This window comes from Stegodyphus dumicola, chromosome 2 (assembly GCF_044657685.1).
Source record: "Stegodyphus dumicola isolate Sdum_Otavi_A_Nest chromosome 2, ASM4465768v1".
Taxonomy (NCBI): Eukaryota; Metazoa; Arthropoda; class Arachnida; order Araneae; family Eresidae; genus Stegodyphus; species Stegodyphus dumicola.
Window position 1 is genome coordinate 210,976,943 of NC_140769.1, and position 22,013 is coordinate 210,998,955.

Sequence of the window (22,013 nt, forward strand, 5' to 3'; positions counted from 1 at the left end):
AATGTGCCGTGTATTGAGCAATGTTGTAACCGGATATTGCTGTACACTTGTTCATTTAAATTCGCATAATCTTAAAGGACAATGGTTTCCAACGTACCTTTTAAATTATAAATTACCATAAGATTTAAAAATCACTCTTTTTAGCGGTATGCTTTTGAGAACTATCAACCTGATATCATCCACTACAGAATGATAAATTATATTTCTACTTTTATCAGTTAAGCTTAGTCAGTATTTACTTTGATGATTGTCGGAAGGTTCTTGATACACTCTTCACGTGCTCTTAAAATCAAGATGTAGATTGCGGGCATCCCTAAAACTTGAAAAGTTGAAGGGTTTTTCTCCCGGAGCAAAACCTTGTATATTTAATTGTGGAGACTTTCTAGTTTGGATCAAGTCTTTTTTGATTTCAAGTAAGGAAACTTCTTTAATACTTAAATCTTTATTAAACTAAATCAGAACATTAAGACAGATAATTTGATTTTTAGTTAATATGTTAGAAGTTTATACGATGCTAATTATAAAATACGATTTTAAGCAATTATTAAAATATTTGATACATTTTGTAAATTCCTGAAAGATAAATGCATATTATATATGCTAAATAATAATTAGCTTTGCAATTGTAACTGAAAAATAGTCTACAAGATTGAAAGTTTAAAAGATTAAATGTATGAATAAATTTAATAGTGAAATAAGACAGTGGTATTTTTTAATAAATATAGAGTGAAAGAAAAACTTCCTAAGTCACTGTGAAGTGAAAAATTGAATAAAATTTAGAACTCAGCTTTAGGAAGTTCAGCAGCGATGCAATTAAACACTTTCTTCTCTATTTTTTATTTAACAATAATCTATAATAATCCAGTTTATCACAGAAGAATTAAGCTAATAAACAAATCCCTTTAAAATTTTATAAAATTTTTAAGTTTTATTAACTCGGAAAAAATAACCAATTAACACCAGAAAAAAAATAACCATTTTAATTGAATTCTCTGTCTCTGAACTTAAAATGATGTGGAACACTTCTTCTCTTTTGCTCTTATATGAAATTTTGTAAATGAATCAATCATTGTCAACCCCTTCTGTGCTCCGCCCTAAGAAATATATGATCAATGTTTTTCTAGGGTGAAGCATAGAAGAGGCTTCTGCAAGTTTATTTGCACGTTCACAGAATTAGAGAATAGCTAAGCCATCTGGTGACTGTGGAGAGGAGCAAGACCGCGTCGACCAATTTAGGCAGTGATGAAGTATTTAACACATTTTTAATTTGAGTACCTCTGTAGATACCATTCGACATTTCAGACCAAGCAACCTAAAAAATCAACTGTAGCCTCAGCGGGATTCGAACCCGGATCTTCCACTTTCTAGCTAGACATGTTAATTACACTACGAAAGCACATATGCGGATGTGAAAATTTTTTGCAATCGTACTACAAATTCATGCTGGGGATAACTTCCATGTAATGATAAGAATTTACACTAATGCTTTTAGATGCCTAAATCCTAATCCATTCTGACAGTTTCAATTAAACAAAGATATACTTAATCTTTGAATCTACTGGCTTAATTAAAATGCATAAAAATTTTCAAATTTAATGAAATAGCAACGATTGAGCTGCTCTGTAAGCAGCAGTAAAATGTCCATCATTTGAAATACTGAATAATGTATATTATCTAGCACGGCAGGCTTTCTTAAGAACCTCATAACTGAGAATGTTTTGCAGTAAGTAGATTATAGCTTCTGGTAAATTAGACAGCTTTGTTGAATGAATGTGAAGTTTATCTTTAGTTTTATAAGCGTTATCGTTAATGTTGTTATAAATGTTGTTATAAGATGACAATGAATACTCTAATTTCTAATATAGTAATGGACATTCGAAAACACACAGTGAATCTTACTCTGCGGATTTGCAAATTTTGACTTTTATTTTTATTTTAATGAAGGTAAAGGTTACATTGTTATTTTACTGATAATGATAAAGCAATCTTCGGTTCCCAGCCTAATAATGGGGATAGTTTCGGCAGTACACATAAACTAAAATTGGAATGATACAGGGAAGATTAACATGGCTCCTGCGCTAGGATGATACGCAAAATCGTAAAGCGTTCCATTATCTTTTTTTTGTTTGTTTGTTTGTTTGTTTGTTTGTTTGTTTGTTTGTTGTCCAGCCAGTATAGTGACTAGTGGCTCTGACTGCCGTAGCGATGGGCGCGGGTTCGAATCCTGGAGAAGGCATGGTTGTAACTGTCCGTCTCTTCATAGAAGGGAAAGGTGGCCACCTAACAGGTGTTTTCATAAAGAAATGGCCATCATTATTCCAGCCCTTGTCGTGGCGCAAGTCCAATGGCTATTAAACAAAGCTCCCGGCCATTTAAAAAAAAAAAAAAAAAAAAAAAAAAAAATTAGAAAGCTCTAAAAGAAAAATAGGGCTGATATCCACATTTGATTTGGAAAAAGCATTTTGGCAAAAGAAATAAAAATTTATATCTTAATAATATAAACTAAAAAAAAAAAGAGTTTTAAAATATGTCTTTGATCTTAAAATTTTAGTAGTACGTAAAAGAAGAAGATATATTTCTGTTTATTTTTCTACTCGAGATGAAATGGTACTTAATTTAATTAGACCTAATTAATGGTATTTAATTTAATTAGACACAAAGGCGTTTGGCCTTCTGCGCTTCATTCCTTGATGATTTTGCTTAGATTATCACGGTTATTACATGTGGCTAGTTAGTAATTCTTACACAGTGCAGATAATCCTGTTTGTTAATCTTTAGAGCACTTATTATTAAACGAATTTGCACTTTATTGATCAAAATAGCTGTATCATTGACAATCGAATCTCTTTTCTTAATTCTGTTTCGGCCATATTCACCAAGCTGTAAATTCACTAAAATTTGACAGTACGGTCGAAGAACGTACATGTAAAGAAGGAAAGCTTCCATTGACGTAATGTAAACCAGTTTGACTACGCCGTTAAATTGTGGAGGGACAAATTCTCGTCGCCGATCGCCAAATCGTCGGGTGTACAGGAAATTGAGGATTACGGTACAAAACCAAAGAACCAAGGTTTTTTAATATTAAAGGTTAGGCCAGGAACGGGAAAAGCGTGCCATTGGTTGCTGTTAGTGACGTCACCTGGGTGACAAGACACATGTGTCGCCGCGTCTGCTACACGATTTTGGTAATGGAAAAAATGTAAACTAAAGTAAAATGATCATTTTATATGTGATAGTTATAATAACATACCGGAAATACCGGATATATACTTTCTGATAAGGCATTTTGTTAAAGCAAATGTTTATTTTATGCACAGAATTGGTACGAATGCTGAAAATAATTGTAAACATTACATCCTTTTCTTAAAGGAAATCATTAGAAAATAGAAAACGATATTTAAGTTAATTAAGGGAAATAAATTTTGTAAAACAAGGTATTTTTCAATATTTTTGTGTTGTATTGTCTGCACTAAATAAATCTTGTTGAATAAAACACATGAAGGCGTAATTGCTAAAACCATGGTAATGACATAATCAAAAAGTATTTTCCTATTTATTTTCATTGCTCATGCATATTTTTAATACAAATGAACTTTGGCATTCCATCAGAAATATATGATCGTGATTTTCAGTTTAAATTACATAAGCAAAAAAATATATAAAAAGATTTAAATCAACAAATTCATATTAATTACTCTAAAATTCTACAAATTCCTTAATATCACATCCTTATACTTTTAAATAGAATTATCACATTCCTTTAAAGTCACTTACTTATACTGATTCACTTCAGATTTCAGCAGAAGTGCATATATTTTCAGTATTATCTAATAGCACTCTTATAATCCCTTACACTCCTAAGATTTCTGTATAACATTTATCCTGGCGTGCTTATTTGCTATAGCAAATAATCTTCGATTTTCACACCCTGTTCTTCCCTCCATATATTAAAAATGGAATAATTAAACTACATTTCTTACACATAAATGCACAATAATAATAATAATAATAATAAACTTGCTCTACATCTTAATTTCAATTCAGCCTGTATTCAAATTAAATATTTTTAATTACTAATGTATTTATATCAGGTTGTTTCTTAAAATTCTTTTGTTATACTCAAAACAGTGTTCAATAGTTAATTATTTGTCTTTCTCTTATAATTAAAAACAAATTATATGGAATCAAAATTAAAACATATGCAGCAGTTAAATAACACTGAAGAGAATATCTTACTTAATGTTTCGCTATTTGTATTCCAGCACAATACACAGATTTGTTTTCCTTCAGGGTCAAGCATGTGTCACTTAGTTATATCAATTAAATTACATCAGACATATGCATCAGTTTAATACTGAAGGAAATATATCACTCACTCATTCGATGTTTGCATCATAGTGTGGTCGAAAAATTGTTCTTTCCTCACGTTGAAACATGTATCAGTTTACTTAGTTCGCAATGCTTAACCCAGACATTGCTTCAATACGTAGAATTATGTTTGGGATGTAAAGAAAGATGTGAATCAAGTTGGATAAGCGAATTTATCAACTAATCATTCAGGTACTCAGTATTGGTAAACATGATACTGAGTTTAAATATCTCACTATGATGTAAGTCTCATTCACAAAATGAAGATTACGATAAGAAATGATTTAAAATGAGAAATTTTTCAATTTTAAATGTAAAATAGCTGTAAAATGAAAAATAAATGTAAAATTACATCAAAGATATGTATGGAAACTACATAAATTCATTAAAAAAATAGTCAATTATTTATCTGGTTGTAAAGAGTGTTTTCCTCCAAAAAACGTATTGGCGTGTGTAATTCTGACACAACGCTATAGCATACTTTGCCTCTTTTGGCTAGGTATAATAGAAAATTAACAACACAAATCAAATCAAACTGTTGATGCAACGAATGTAAACAAACGCCAAGAACTAACGACTGTCACCCACATGTGCCATAATTTTCTCCCTGCACTACGCATCGCTCTTGGGCCGCCCCTGACAAAGAAATTACAGGATTCAGTCTTACAAAATTTTTCGCGATAATTTGAACTCAGATTTTTGTAGATTTTGTTGCTCAAAATAAATACTCCATTAATTAATCTACTTGCGCGGATTACTGATTTGATTTAGTCGATACAGAGAGGGAAAAATATGGTATCACAAAACTTTGAACTCTTGACAAATGCTACCTTAGACACCGGCACGACAGGTGACAGGTGACGGAAGACGGGGACGCCTGGTGTTTAACAGCGGTAAACAGGCATATGTCCCACGCCTTCCCCTGTGTAGAAGCAGCAACTTTAAATTAATAAAAGTATTTACAGTGCAACAAGAGCAGATGAGTGATTGTGTTACATTGCAGTTCAGGTTACATTAGCATGTCATAAATAGTCAAGTGCAAGACATAAAGAGAAAGGGTCTTAAATTAAAAAAAAAAAAAAAAAAAGGTACGACAACTATTTCGCGCATGCGCAAAAAATTATTAATGTTGGATGGACAACCCTGTTGGATGGATAAACTTGGAGCATATTTTCCCCTTTGCGGTCTGACGGAGCTTCTTTTGCTTTGGCAAAGCTTTCGCTCTTAACATACACGTTCCTTGATATCCGTCGCTGATTACACTCATTAATAAAATCAGCCGCTTATTACTTTCAGATTTTCGGGAGCCAAAACAAATATATACACTGACTATCAATAAGTATTTGGACACCTATGCAAATGACGATACCTGCGGTCCTAAGGTACGTCACGGACTCCGCCGGTATATATCGTGTAGGAAACAGCATCGGCTTTAGTCGCATGCAAGATGCCTCGCAGTTCGGAGCTCTCGGAGCAGTTCGAGAAAGGTATAATTATCGGGTATCACAAATTTGGCCGATCCTTAAGGAACATATCTAGCGATCTGAAGTACCCAAAATCGATAGTGGCCTATGTGATTAAGAAGTGGAAGGTGAGCGGTGATTGTCGGAATGTGCCCCGAGTCGGCAGACCAACGAAACTGGGAGATAGAGACCGACGAGTGCTGTCCAGAGAAATTTGGAAGAACCGCACCCAACCGATGGCCCTCATCCGCGAGGAGTTTCAACAGGCATCCGGGAGTATTGTTTCAATGAATACAATCCGTAAGGATGCACATCTGCTTGGTTTTCATGGTCGTGCTGCTGCCCATAAGCCTTTGATCACAAAGTCCAACCGCGCTGCTCGGTTAATGTGGTGCAAAGCACATCGAAACTGGACCGTATATCAGTGGAAACGGGTTCTTTGGAGTGGGGAATCAAGGTTCACCCTTTACCGTTCGGATGGCAGGGTCTGGGTCTGGCGTCTACCTGGAGAACGTCTCCTGCCAGTACGCATTGTGCCAACAGACAAGTTCGGCGGAGATTGAATTATGGTCTGGGGGTGTTTCTCCTGGTATGGGCTGGGACCCTTGGTCCCCATTCATGGTAAGCTCAACTCCGATGCCTACTGCACTATTTTGGATGACAATGGGCTTCCTTCATAGTGGCAGTTTTACGGGTTGGACCCCTGTTACTTTCAGGACGACAATGCCAGTCGTCATGTTTCGACGTTAACCAAGGCTTGGTATGGTGCCAAGGAATCGAATGGACTGGCCAAGTCATCGAATGGACTGGCCTGCCCAGAGTCCAAACCTGAACCCTATCGAGAACCTCTGGGACGAGTTGCATCGCCGAATTCAGGGGTGCATTACCCGTGTAAAATCGGTGAAGGAAATTCTATGTCTTCTCCAAGCCGAGTGGAAGAAAATACCACTAGCTGTCATACAAAGACTTGTGGAAAGTATGCTCCGGAGGGTCCACGCTGTAATTAGCTCTCGTAAAGGCTCTACTAACTATTGATTTTGAATAAAGTTAGTTTTTCTTTTCTATCACAGGTGTCCAAATACTTATTGGTAGTCAGTATACTAGTCAATAGAAAATCGCCGTTTATGAAACTCATCACTACCGTTTATTAAACTCATTGGCGAAACACTGATTCTTCAGTACCAGAATTTCTGTTTATACCTATCAAAGCTTTTCAAGGTTCATCCATTTAACATCCGTGATTTTACCGTTCAGATAGGTAGTGGTATGATATTAGCTGTGGCAACATTGTAGAGAATGAAACACTTTTATCTCCAGCGCGGGAGACTGTCTATGGGAAATTCTAAAGACGTGCTGTTTTAAAATATTTTTAGCCCAAAGGGTCGTTAGCCTAAATTGTCTAGAAACGTGTATGTGCGTGTAAATGGAAAAATTAAAATCCTTTGAGCGCAATATAAATTCCAAAAGATTTAATATTTTTTAATTCTGTTTTTCCTATTAAATATATGATAAATTATTTTTCGACTTTTAATGCATTAATTATCATATCCACTCTAAATAAAAGCCTTTTATTGGTTGTATTTATGTCATAAATTAAATGCCGAATATTTTTCTTCTCATTTTTACATTAATTTTTGCATTCTGTTGGATTGAATGCGAAACAGTGCTCTTGATTTATACAATCAAAGATTGGGAAACCTGTAATTAATGACGCGCGCTTTCCTTTCCCCTTTTGCGCTTTCCATAGAAGAGATCCTCGCCGAATGATTCGTATTAGTAATTTTTTACTCCTTCGATAATAAATAAACTTAACGTTTTTAATTTTAAGTAGGGCCATCCTCGTCTAATGGGGAATTAAATGTTACTTTTTTGGGTAAGTAAACTGTCGAAAGGAAGCAAGTTTTCAGTCAGTGATTTATCTCCCTTTCAATTAAAAGTAATTAGATATACATGACATTTCATTGAAGTTAAAATACTGTATTTATATGGTTCATATGGATTAAAGCTAGAACTTTCTAGTGCTCTAGGGGAAAAAAAAAAAAAAAAAAAAAAAAAAAACTATTAACTTCAGAAATTCTTGATACTGCGCTAGGCTCACTAGCGGTGGTAGTTCGGTCCGTGTTTCAAATCCCGGCGAACGGTCTATCTGCATGGGCGCTTTCGTGGTTTTCTTCATGTGTAACATATATACGAGCCAGTTTACTTTAGAAAGTCCCCCACGAAGGCATCGCCTCCACCTAGGCGAGATAGCCCTCGCGTGCTTTGCCGTAATCAAATAAAACCAACCAAACCAACCTTGACACTGCGCTTTGAATTTCTTTTAAATTACATATCAAATTTTAAATATTTCTTATCATGTTCTAAAATTAAAAAAAATTACCATTATTCTAAAATTAAAAAAATAATACTCTAAAACTTTTTTTAATGTAGCAATAAGTGGAATGTAATTGATTGATTCTTCTGATTATAGATCGAGTTCTCTAAATTTATAATGTTCTCAATAATGTGCTTTGAATTATCTTCAAACATTTTGAGTAAAAGAGTTATTTCATGTTTATAATTAATTTTTAATATAATTATTTATAAGTATAAAAGATAACGTTTCTATTCTATATTTTTAGCAACTGAGAAAGCACGATGGCAACAGCTGGCAAGGTAATTATTATTATTATTATTATTATACTATTTATGTTATCGCGCCATCAAACTTCAACATCATTAAAATTAGTAATAACTAACATTACTTTTAGACCTCTCTTTAATATGAAACAGCATATCTTTAACTAAGTATTGAAAAGCGATAGTAATTTCACAGAACTTAATTCTGCCTGGATTTAAAAGGAAAAAAGCGCTATTGGAAAGATATTTATAAAAATCTGTAAAATAATGTGCAATAAAAAAATACTGTTGCGTGCGTACGGATTCGTAATAGATTGAATGCACAAGACCCTTAAAAGGTTAATAAAATTTATTCTTATCAAAAGAAATATAACAGAAAGTTGGATTTTCCCTCAGAGATATAGGTACAGTATCACTGTATCAAGCAATTTAATCAGTAGTTATACTTTAAACTACTAAAATGTTAAATAGAACGCAGTCCACAGTGCAGAGAAAGCTAATCCGATAAACAACTGAACTGAGATGTCTCTCTCCTGCTTTTTAAAGCTTTTTAATCGATCGCGAGAGAGTTCTGGTAATTTCCGTTTTCTCGAGATTTCTGGAAAGCAAAAGAGTAGAATTACGGTTACAGCGTACACAGTAGTCAATTATATTTATTCAATTTAAATATAAATTACGAGATATCTCTTTATTAAATATTAAATGTACGTTATCCTGCATTTTTACTTTTCCGGCGTAGCTTTCTTTTAATATTTATCACGCGCTGTTTTGTACGGCGAAATAAAATAATTATAATTATAATTCTACTAACATTAGCTATCTAAATACAAAATTCGTAACAATACATTACTAAAAATATAACAGTTCCTCGAGAAATCTTTTATGTTTTTCAATTAAATAAATTTTCTTACGTTTATTAGTAAAATTTCATGAAAATCCCAGTAAAATGCAAATTAAAATTAATAGAATTAACAGCCTCTTCCCCCAAAAGCAGATATTGCATTGCAACCTGTTGCCGCTGTTGTGTTAGGCCCATCTGTGGTTGATTGGTTAAGAATCTCTGAAAACTGGTAGTTCGATCCAGCTTTTAAGTCTCGGCAAACAGGATCGTTGCATGAGTGTTGTCATAGTTGTCTCCGCGTGTAACATTAATACGAGCTAGTCTTTTTTTCTCCCTGGGCAGAACGGTATGCTATGCAGTATTCAGATAGCCTAACCTAAAAACAAATCATCAAAAATCATCATGATCAAATCACGTGACACGTGACATCAAAAATCTAATAAAAGATGGTTTAGGAGGGCTTGTACTTTAAATGTTAGACAGATTTTATTGTAAAACTGAGTGTTAAGAAATAAAGTATCTAAAATATTGTAAAAATTTTCACCCTCCTCAATGTTTGATAAGATTGCTTATAAAAGAGCTGCTACTTCGCTCCCTCCCTCCCTAATTAGAGTCTGCATAGGCAAAGTTTATTCAGTTTCTTTTTACGTATATTTTAACTTATAAACATTAGCTTTAATTATTTCCTCTCTGAAATGAAATATATTTCTGTGATTGTCCCATCAAAATATTAACAAAAACCAGAGGTAACCCCAAATGCCTTTTTACAACAGTAAAATGCTAAGCAATAACATATTAATTTTTGCACGGAAGAAATTATTTTTGGAATTAGTTTTTGCTGATAATTCTTAAAATAAATGAGTTTTCACTGAGAACATTAAAAAAAGAATTGCAAATTACAATAAACTCTATGTTAACTGGGATAATACTAGAGATGACGTTTGCAGTTAACCCAACGTCACGGTTAGTCGATAGCAGTTGAAAGCACGAAAGAGGAACAACCCATATTATAACTGAAAGAAAAATGCTATCTGTTTTTAAGCAGTTTATTTTGAAGAACAATTTCATATGTTTATTTGACTTAAAATAAATATTCGAAACAAAAACACATTACAAAGCAGAAAGAACAATGCTTTTGTTTATATTGCTCTTGCATTTCGATAGCAGTCAACGGGAAACAGTGGATTAAAATTACTTTATTCCTATGATTTATCAATTTTTTAAGAAGTGAATTAACAATATTTACATATTCTACATCATGTGTTATATGTTCATGTTTCATAATTCAAATTATTTAGTCAAAATTTAAGTTAAAAGACAGTTACCTGGCACCGCTATTCCATGATTACTAATTTAATTATTTAAAGCAAAGACTACTCACTAGCTCTTAACGATAACGCTAAAAAACACGCAGTACAGAACAGTTTCATCATGGCAATTCCACACTATCAACTCTCTGTCTTTCTCTTAAACTTCAGATTCTCTCTTTATTTAAACTCACTTCGTTAATTATTCCGATGGGCTAGACGAAACCGTAAAAATGTAGGTAGGATTTAATATAGGAAATATCGGGTTAGCTAAAATAAACTTTACAAGCAAAGCGAGTCAAATTTTATACTTGTTCATTTAATTGAAAAAGGCGCATCAAATGCAAAGGGTAACATGAAAATTCAACATTTTATTTCATTCAAACACCTAATTAATTAATTTCATTTTAGCCTATTAAATGCCGTGCTGCTATAGCTTGGGGAGTAAATAAGCCATACACCATAGAAACTGTTGAAGTGGCGGTTCCAAAAAAAGGCGAAGTAAGAGTGAAGGTATGTTTTGTAATCTCATATTTACTTTATTTTTTCTCTTTTCCTCTCGAGAATATATTAAATTATTTTTTAGTGTGTTTATCTGTAAACTATACTTAAATCTTAAGCTGTGCATTGGAATAAAATGTTCTTAAGAATACAAAGGAAAAGGAAGTAAACTTCAAATTAGGGTTCTCAAATGAAAATTTTCATTTTTAGGTATAAAAATAGTAATTAATTTCAGGTCTGTTAGAAAAGAGTCATTTAGGTCTTTTACCGTGGCGTTGTATTTAATTCCTTTCAGTTCTTGGCTTATATTCGCCCATTCTAATGAAAGTTAGTGAAAATCTAATGAAAATTGTATCAAATAAAAACTTAAAGTGGAAGCTGAAACCAAAATACTTTGAATCTGTAATTGACAGAACTACAAATGAAGATACTTTCCGATCCAGGGTCTGCTGCAAGCGGAAAGCCCAGACTGAAATTAACTTACAATTCAAGCTAACGCAAAATATCTGCTGCATTTAAAAAAATCAGGATCTTTAAAATTAAGGGGGGAAAATTAGTTTGCCGAATTTAGTTAGGAGATTTTGATTACTGTACTAGTCTAAAGCTCATTCCCTTCTGCCCCTTTTTTTTTTGGGGGGGGGGGTTCTAATTTTAAATTGTACGTTCGAGTATTTCCTCTTCCGAATTCTTGTTTCATCGTCCACTTTTAATCAAAGGCTATTCACTTAAATCATTCACAGAATTCAAAATCTCTTTGCCAGTAGACATTTAATCTAATTTATCACAAAGTTAGCTTTGATTTTGAAAGAGAAACAAACCACTGTAAAATATAAAATATGGCAGAAAAGCAGTCTTAGGATGGTGTGAAATTTAAATAAAAATCTACTTATTTCGAGTGTTATTATACGTAAAACATTTTCCTTCAGGATATTGTTTTTTTCGGGAGGGGGGTTAAAAGTTTTCTGCTCCTGTAAAAGATGGATCTATGTCTGATTGCCTTCGAAATCGATACAGTTTTATTCACAATCTACGTAAATTTAAGGTTGCTTTTTGTCTAATTGTAAAAGTTATTCGTGATCGAACTAAATTATCCTTCAAATTTAAACAGCAATCTAGGGAAAATAGTCGTAAGTTAATTTTCTAATCACATTTTATTATTCTCAAATCTTGTTCTTATATTTAATTACTCAAATAATTTGCATTTTATAATGTGAGGTTAACAATGAATGATAAATGCAAAGAGAGGAGGAAATGCAAACAGAACTGGATAAATAAGCAGAAATTTTACACTTTCGCTTGTAATTTGATCTCTCAGTCATACTTCATAGTCACAGTTCTTTTGCTAAAAGTTTTCAGAAAGCGAGTAACTAGCAGAAACGAATTGCTCTTCCATCTTGAACAAGGTCAGACTTTTAAATCCTAATAATACCACCTATTGTTTACAAGTCGCTTCTTTTTGTTTTGGATTTTCTTCCTTTCCCCCCCCCTCTTCTTTTCTCGTTAGAGGTGCTCATGTTCATAGTATAAGACAAAAGTAAAACTCTAGAAAAGTTTTTCTATATGATAATGACTTCCATACATAAATAATTCCCCATCTTTCTTGTATGTAATTCCATATCCCAAGTAGTTTTTCATGGTTTTTCTTTATTTGTATAGGATATGCGTACCTTATATATGATGCGCATAGCAGCTTTTCATCTGCACGTGTCTTGAGTTCTATGTCCCTGAGCGAAACCTGAATCTATAAAGAAATCAGTTGATATCAACGTTACGAAAATGTGCATTTGATCAGTAAACGGCATTGAAAACCTGCTATTTTGTAGCAAAGCGCACCTTATCTGAAGATATACTCGTATATTTAAATTTACACTTGTTTCTCCCTTACCTAAACCACTGAAAAGAACTTTTAAACTTCTATTTAACAAAGGCATGGTTACAATCGTAGTCTGTCACTACGGTGACAACCGACTTTGACACTATGGTCACAAATGTAGTCTGGCACTACGGTGAAAACCGAGTTTGATGCTATGGTCTCAAGGGACCTGCCTTAGTCGGGATCTAAATCCTAACAATTTATTCACCATCAGGTTCACGAAAACAGTATGGTTATAGATGTAACAGACGGATATGCGAAAACAATGCTAGGAATTTCCTTGAAGTGTAACTTTAAAAATTCTCAAATATGCGAAAATAATAATTGGTTGTTGAATAAAATATGATTGGCATACCAAAAAAAAATTACATCTACCATATTTACATAACCATGTACGTACTAATTTTCAGAGTACTGAATATGTATTTGATGCTCATAAGAATAATATCCCAATTCAACACTTATTGATTCAAAAATATTTTCTATTTTAGCCTCTTAAATAATACCATAAATTTCTTGAAAGAAACATATCATTAGAATTCAATTGCTATCTGCAAATTATTCCATTAACTAAATTGTTGGCAAGAAAACTGAAAATTTTTACTACATATGATGATTTGAATCATTATATTGACCTAAATGATGAATCATGTATTTTAAACCATGTATGAATCCAAAAGATAGGCTCATAGATAAAACAAGCTGATTTTTCAAAAAATATTTTCCTTAGGAAAGATCACATGTAAGATAACTTTCTCATTAACTATTGACAAAAGTGACCATTATTAGTGCTTTCGCACTAAATCGATTGATAAGTTTTTAGAATTCTACTACATTTACCGTCAGATGTCGTAATTTTTATCCTTCCGAGGAAGAAGAATGAAAATAACACTAGAGCAGTGTTTCTTAACATTTCTAGCTAGTCGCACCCCATTGAATCTGAAAATATATCTCCCGCACCCCACTGAAAAATGTGTTTTAATTTTTTTAGTCTAGAAAAATACATTTTTTGCGAAACTTATTGTTTATTGAAAAACATTGTACGTTTTATATAAATACAAAACAATATTATTTTTATTAATGACTAGTCTGTTGTTGTTCATTCATTATTATACTGGCGAAGCGAAGTTCCTTTTCTGAAGGACATGCGCGTAAGTCATCACTTGCATTTAAGCGATTTCTCGTTTTAGTTTTTATATGCAAAAGCGATGAAAATCCCATTTCGCACAAGTAGGGTGGTAGCAAAGGGTAAGAGTAACTGCAGTGCTCCGTTCGCCAAATCTGGATAATAAGTGTGAATACCAGAATTGTTGCAATTATAATTGTTCGAATTCCATTTGAATATGTCCAGTTGCTCGCATTTCAATAAGTTGATCTTTTTTCAGATCACTATCATCCATCAAATTTAAGTCAAATAGAAATGGATCCAGTATCCATCTTTGAGTTTTGGTAATATTTCCGGTAGAAAAATATCCATTGAATGATTCGCTCAATCGTCTTAAATGTATTACAATATCGGGTATAATTGTATTCTTTTCATTTTTCGCAGTAACAGAATCAAGCAAGGCAAAGTTTGCAAAATTCCCCTTTTCTACTACACGTATCCAAATTTCTAATTTTGCGATAAATGAAGATAAGTTTTCACTAGATATTATTATATTTATGCAAAATCCTTGCATGATAGATGCAAGCACCCCACAGACTGGTTTACCAAAGCCCTTCGAGGTAACGGAGGAGAGGCTAAGCCTAATCTCATGATGATTTTAAAGTCCTTTGGATGCCAAATTACATTCGTCTAAACCGTGAAGATGCAATAGCGTGGAGAACTACTGTTCAGCTGAAGATAGTAAGGAACAACAAGTAGTTAACGGTTGGTAGGGCATTACTCAAAAGAAAGTTGTGGCGCTACATCAGAGCAGGCGAGTCGTGTGAGTTCAGCATCCAAAATGGTCAGCTTCAAAAGGTTCAACGCCCAAATGGCTCTGAGTCCAGCACTGTCTCACACGTGAGTATCAGAGACGAATCAGGAACTTTCATGAGATGCTGTGAGGAATCAGGGAACATTATATTCGAACTGTTTGGATGTCCGCGGGAGACATATCTAGGATATTTTTAAAGGATGCTGTATCGTCAATGCACTGCTGTTCAATGTAAATAAATATTTAAATTTTTTACATAGATAAAAAGTTTTCTTAAATAATAATATAATGATTTTGCTGAAGCCAGAATTCTTTTTCAGATGGGATCGACTGGTATATGCCATTCGGACTTACATAATTTAGAAGGAATCGATGAGAAATACCCTTTTCCGAGTGTCTTCGGTCATGAGGGCGCTGGTGTAATCGAAAGTGTAGGAGAAGGTGTCACGGACCTTCAGCCAGGTGACTGACTATTTCATTTGCTCTAAATCTTTAAATATTTGATATTAAGAGTTTTATGTTATGAACAAGAAGTTTCTGTTTTGCTTACTTATGGGTGAAGTGAAATCTGTTGGTTTTAAGAATCTATTCGCATCAGATATTGGTTCAATTATTATTCAGATACTGTTAGATATTGTTACTCATTTCATCTTTGTGCAGCTTAATTACGTAGGAGATACAGAAACAAAAATGCCCGTAGTAGATACCCATTGCTTGCTCAGTTAACGGAGCATTCCTTTAGCATCCTTTAGCCCTTTATTCTGAATCAGTTTTCTAACTTTTAGACTGTCTTCCGTCTCATCTTGTAATTCATCTCCACTTTTATCCCCGTTCTCTTTCATTAATGCAACTATTTCACCATCTCTTAAAAGTTTACAGTTTTATCTTACCCCATCCATCAGTCGACATCACCATCAACAACTTACTCTCAGTCTAGAATTTTCATCAATAAGTTCCCTATCAATAAGTAATTTCAGTATATTCTCTGCTTCCTTGAAAATAATTTCCTAAACATTCCTGGAACTTTCTCTCTGAAAGAATAAAACTGATATATTCAGCTTCATTCGTTTAGATATCCACCTCACTACGTCCAGCGTGTCTATTTTCTTTAGTTTATCGATAAGGATAAACCCTTTCATCGTGGCTACAAGACATGAACGAAATCTTCGTGTGTTCCAAAATGCTGTTCTTCAGTGCTTCCAAAATGCTCTGGTCCATTTGTTGACATACCGAAATCACGTTAAGAGTAAGAAATATGTAATAGTAACTGTTCCGCATCAGGAAGGAATTAGACATTATCGAGGATGAGAAGACTTTTCTTGGCAGATTATTCAGTTTTAGAAACTTTCCTAAAGAAGAAGCAAACTGCTGATAAAATCATTGGTTCAAAATGGCTCCACACATTCATGTATTTACTGATTCCTGTAGTAGACAGAAAAAAATCATAGTATGTGTCAACTCCGTTAGTGCACCTTTTTACATTTTTAAGTGCTAGGAACTTTTCCATTTGCTTATAAATGCTATTTTGAATTTATGGTTGCATGTCACATTGCTGCATGCCAAAATTGTAACTCTGTTGTTACTATTTTATAGCCTGGGACCGATATTTCTTCCTTGAATACAAACAACATATAAAATTTTATACCAAATTCATCATATTTGTAAATCTGATCCCCAGATAAATCCTTTTTTACAGTTAGTCTGTGGAAAAATTTCGTGAATTTATTCATTTTTTTTCCCAGTCAGCAGATAGTTTTTCGCTACAGCGTTTAACTGTCTGCCCTATAATGTGGCGCTTCATCTACTTGTCGAATCAGCTAACATTAGCAAAAAATCCAGGCTTTTCTTGAAGTTCCTTATAGGATTTTAAGGTTTCTTCTTGCAGAATGAACCATGAAATGTCTGTTCCTTTATGCTCTTTTTTGCCTATACCCCAAATACTTTCGCCACTTTTCCAATTTTCCTTTCCTTTAAACTATTAGGATATGCTGCTTTGGGGCACCGACAGTAGATTTCGGTCCTCTTATTTTCCACCCTGTTAAAGTAGTTCATCCAACATCTAAATCCCTGGGAAATTTTATTAAATGTTTAAGTCCAGTCTCTTTAAAGCATCCAGTTTCATTTCCTTTTCGTATTACTTTGTTTTCTTTTCTTCACGCCCCATATTTCTCCTTGTATGGACAATATAGCACAGCGCTTATAAACTTGGTTGTAAACTGAGAAATTGTACTCAGTATGTACTGAAAGTTTAACTTTCAATAAGCTACAGCCACAAACTCTCAGTTAAATTTGAAGTCTATCTATTAATATACCTCCACGTTATCTAAGAGATAATGTTTTCGTTGACCAACAGAAATTATTTACCAATTAAAAAAGAAAAAAAATTGATTGTGAAGTTATATGGAATGTTCAGCTATCGGAAGTCGAATTAATAAGGTTAACTGTGTTGGTAATTAAAATTTATTAAATAAAAGAGCACACTCAAATGATGATTAAGCACTTTCAGGCAGTTCTGTCGCCGCAGAAAAACTATAAACGAATCTAGCTTGCATTTTAAATGGAAAGACTATATCTTTTTACCATTTTAACTGATTTAGTGAATTCCGTTTGTGGATAGCAAAAGTAGCTAGATAACCAATAGCATGATCATCGTCGTGGTCTTGCATGGTTATCTGCTATTTTCAGAAATTTTATTGTGTTTGGATGGCTAACTATCAACACTAACGATGGCTTAAATGCAGATACGTGTCAACTGGTCAGCGAAAATGCTTAAAAGTTTTCATCAAGAGTAGTCCAGTGCAATACATGCCGAAACTTAACTTTTAATATCACCACAGGAAAGAGTAATCGTCGAAGTGCATCTTTTCAGATGAATTCTCACCAATAAATCTCAACAGAGTACTTAGCAAATATATAGTTGTCACGTTCTTAGTCGGAAAGCCATGTTGTAGCGGTGCCACTAGGTAGGCATCAATGTTGGAACACAACTGTGAACATCGGGAAAGAACTTGATGTATTAAGTAACTTACATTCTTTCTAGTGGGGGAGTTGGCAAAGTGTTCTCTTCGTGTCTGACTCAGAAGTGTAGGGTGTCCGAAAATTCTTAACGGCAGTAGGGGCTTTGAATAATATCAGTCGGTAAAACTTGAAGCAATTTATGGTAGTGGGTGGGACTTGGAATTCTTGAGGGATGTATTTTGTGGAGTTCTTATCTGAGAGACACCATCTGTTAAGATTTTTTTGAAAATACTAGTGAATGGAAATTAATTAATTTCTGGCTAATTGTCGTGTCGCAATGATTAAGAATTTAAGAAAGGAAAAAAGCATTTTCACTGTCCAAGAGCTAATAGACAGTTACTTAATACCTTTTCTGGCCTTTATATCTTCATGTACATTCACTGATCTTATTTATATTATTTTCTATATTATTTTTTATATTATTTTTATATTGTCTTTGATTTGTTTTTACAAATTTTGCATTATTTATCTTTTTTTATAATCTTCTATGTTTATTTCAACTTTACTTTGAATTCGATTTCATAATGACAATTTCCAATGTTTAATTTCTACAAATAATATAGTACTCAAATGCATAAACATCAAAGTGTCGGGGACGATTACTCGAGTTAAATAGGATTTCTCTACAGTAATTGATTTTTACTCCAAATTGAATTGACTAAAATGCTTCATAAGAATAAGTTCTTTCAATATCAGCATTGGTTCATAATTCCTTCTATTCGCGGAAATATTTGGCCTGACTAGAATTGCCGGTTTGGCTTTAACTTATAACTCGAGTAAAGACGAAACGGTTACAGCCAAAAACATCGCGGCAAAAACATCGCGGACGAAAACATCGCGGAGAAAACAACGCAAGGCGAAAACATCGTGGGAGAAAACATCGCAGTTCTAAAACATCGTGGTACAAAACATCGTCGTCGAAAATAAAGCGGTTCAAAAACTTCGCAGTTTAAAAATATCGCCGTCGAAAATATCGTGGTAAGAAATAAAGTATCTATTAATCATCGCATGACGATAACATCGCAGACATGCTTTTTTCAGGCTTTAATAACTGTAAATGGATATTCCCATAATGATTTGTGAGCGCAAGTGATGTAAGGAAGGATAATTTTTACTTTCACATTTTTTTATTAACTAATAAATTTTTGCTGAAAAAATAAGAAGGAAACTTAAGCAAAGAAAATTAAATGCAACTTAATAGATTATACTTTTTATGAAAAATTACCTGTAAAATCTTTATTAAAAATAATTTATTATGGTCTTTGTTAGTTAACTATGTCGATTTAAAATTCTATTAAGTGCTATAAGTTGCATTAATTTTCTATACTTAAGTTTCCTTTTTATTTTCTCAGCAAAAATGTATTAATAAAAAATATGAAAGTAAAAATTATCCTTCTTACCCTCTTGCGCTCACGAATCATTATGGGAATATCCATTTACAGTTATTAAAGCATGTCTGAAAAAAGCATGTCTGCGATGTTATCGTCATGCGATGATTTGTAGATACTTTATTTTTTATCACGATATTTTCGACGACTATGTTTTTAAATTGCGAAGTTTTTGAACCGCTTTATTTTCGACGACGATATTTTGCACCACGATGTTTTAGAACTGCGATGTTTTTCTCTTTGCGATGTGTTCTCCCACGATGTTTTGTAGCACGACGTTTTCGCCTTGCGTTGTTTTCTCCGCGACGTTTTCCTCCGCGATGTTTTTGCCGCGATGTTGTCGGCGGACACCAGACGAAACACTTTCGTATTTACGTATTTTTATCAATTATTGTTCATTGAACGGGAGTTGGTTTGATTCCCTTGAAAAGTCAACTAATTTTCGATCAATGACAATGATTACATGTTTTAATTTTCCTTTTACAATTGAAATTTTATTCTTCGTGATGATTTAACTCCAGTCCCCGTTAAAACATTATTAACATTTTGCTTTCAAATTACTTCAAAACATCTTTCAAAATATAACTTACCAGTATTAACCAGTAACTTACCAGTTATAACTTACCAGTTTTTAGAATTAAAATAAGCAGTGTGGCCAGTATTCCCTTTCACCTCCCTTTGTCACACTGATACAAAGGCACTTCCATTTCTTGCGTAAATATAAAAACAAAGATACACATACATGTATATGTATGTGTATCTTTGTATACCTATATACAGTATAGATTCACACTTTTAAAATAATTCTACTTTAATTAAACTCGGGAGATAATATAATCAATTAATCAATACTGTTTAGGAAATAAATTATTATTAACTAACTTTGCAGCAATTGCGCAAGTAATAATAACTTGTATTCGCACTAAATGGATTTAAGATCATACAACATTATATATATATATATATAAAACCTAATGACTCTACAGTAAGAACTAAAGATTCGTATAAAATTCTATATAGAGTATAAAATTCTAAATTTAAATCAAGTTGGCTCAGTCTAGACCAGTGATTCTCACCAGCTTTTTCCCCATATACCCTTTCCACCATTGCTAAATGATCATTCAACCTCTCCTTCCCAAAACTTGAAAAGTAGATATGTGTTTGTTTAAATACGGATTATTTTTTAAGTAAATTAAACAAGTATCAAACATGTTGGTAAATACCAAAATTTGAATAAATGTTCTTTTTTGTATTCATAAACTAAATCTAAATACTTAATACGTAAAGAAAAGGTGGACTAAATTACTCTCTGAAACTTTGAAATTCCCCTTAGGGCTATTCCTCCTGATTGAGGACCCATAGTCTAGCCAGAATTCGTTTTTAATAGTGACTAAATATACAGATAATTTAATTTGTCCCACTTTTCTTATACTAACTTTTGTCACAGAAACTTCGGATTACGTGCATGTTTTTTGAAAATAAAAGACACAAATTTAAAAAAAAATATATGTTTAAAATTTGATGTTGAATTCAAAAACAGTTATTTGGTAGCCAGACCTAATAAACCTAAGAGATCAAATTTGAAGTACACCTTACTTGTTCTTACTAACTTCTGCTTAATGAATTAGAATTATTCTTAGAAAAGAACCTTAAAAACTGGTGAAACATTTCATGCTAGAAAACAAGATATTAGAAACTTTGAACTCATTCAATAGAAGAAAAAAGTTATTCAAAACGTAACTCCATAACAAAACATTTTTTTTCTACTTGATCGTCAACACATGAGGCTTTTAAGAAATACCTCCTACAAGATATGTGGCCACTATTTCTGTGCTGTCAGAATATGAAATTCGTATAAGGAAATCAATGCACTTCGAGGAGAAGAAAATGACCTTAATTTGATAGTTTTTCTACCTAATAAATTTTTACATGTTATGAGTTTCTTTTTCTTAATCTAGGCGAAATAATATTCAACACATAATAACAGCATAAAACCCACAAAAGAAGTGTTCCAGTGAATTTTCAGTTTCTAAATGCTGTTTAAATTTGCTTCAATCAAAGTTTTTGTATATAAATAATTACGGTAAATTGAAATGAACTGTTTTTTAAGCGTTTACAGTTAATCGAGTAATATAATATTTTTATTGAAATAAAAATTATTTTTAATGTGCAAGATTACTTTTCTTACAACGCTGGGCTCATGGTTCTTAAATCCTCTTGTTGCTAAGTTCAGAAACCTGTGTTATTAAAATTATTCGAATAGTTTAACTTTTATTACGGTTTCATATTTTTCATTTTAACTTTCACATGGTTGCGTTTTCAACCATATGAAAGTTAAAATGAAAAATATTACTTGTACATAAATTTTAATATATGTAATAATTTAATGTTTTTAGAAATAGTTCAGTAGTTTTACTTTTTAAACAATGGCTTTGATATAACAAGCATGTTTAATTAGTTCATCAAAAAGTTGTTAGAGGCACTATCAAATCAGGAACTAGCATATTTTTCCACTCTGCAGTTTTACTGCAAAAACAGTGAATTATCCCTTTAAAAATGGTTAAAAAATATTTAATTCCTTTCATTTTCCAATTATTGAAATTTTTAAAATAATTGAAATTCTAACTAAATCCTTAGACAAAAGGTTATTCAAGAACTATACTAAAGAAATGTAAGAAAGGGGTTAACTTCAGTTACAAGCGGAATTTCAGATAAT

At 32.8% G+C, this 22,013-nt stretch overlaps 1 protein-coding gene and 1 non-coding gene across 3 annotated transcripts in view; both read left to right on the forward strand.

The window, feature by feature from the left end:
- The first annotated feature begins 263 nt into the window (after positions 1 to 263).
- The window catches only part of LOC146998819 (alcohol dehydrogenase class-3-like), a 116,865-nt gene continuing 95,115 nt past the window's right edge, over positions 264 to 22,013 (forward strand). For both annotated transcript variants that reach the window (XM_085811707.1, XM_085811706.1), the window contains exons 1-4: positions 264 to 413; positions 8,453 to 8,486; positions 11,010 to 11,111; positions 15,212 to 15,353. In XM_085811707.1, coding sequence (XP_085667833.1) covers positions 8,469 to 8,486; positions 11,010 to 11,111; positions 15,212 to 15,353 — 262 coding nt within the window. In that variant the 5' untranslated portion in view covers positions 264 to 413; positions 8,453 to 8,468. The remainder of the gene's footprint in view (positions 414 to 8,452; positions 8,487 to 11,009; positions 11,112 to 15,211; positions 15,354 to 22,013) is intronic.
- On the forward strand, positions 2,011 to 2,118 carry LOC118199954 (U6 spliceosomal RNA). Its single transcript, XR_004760010.2, has one exon. It is a non-coding gene; the product is annotated as a U6 spliceosomal RNA (small nuclear RNA).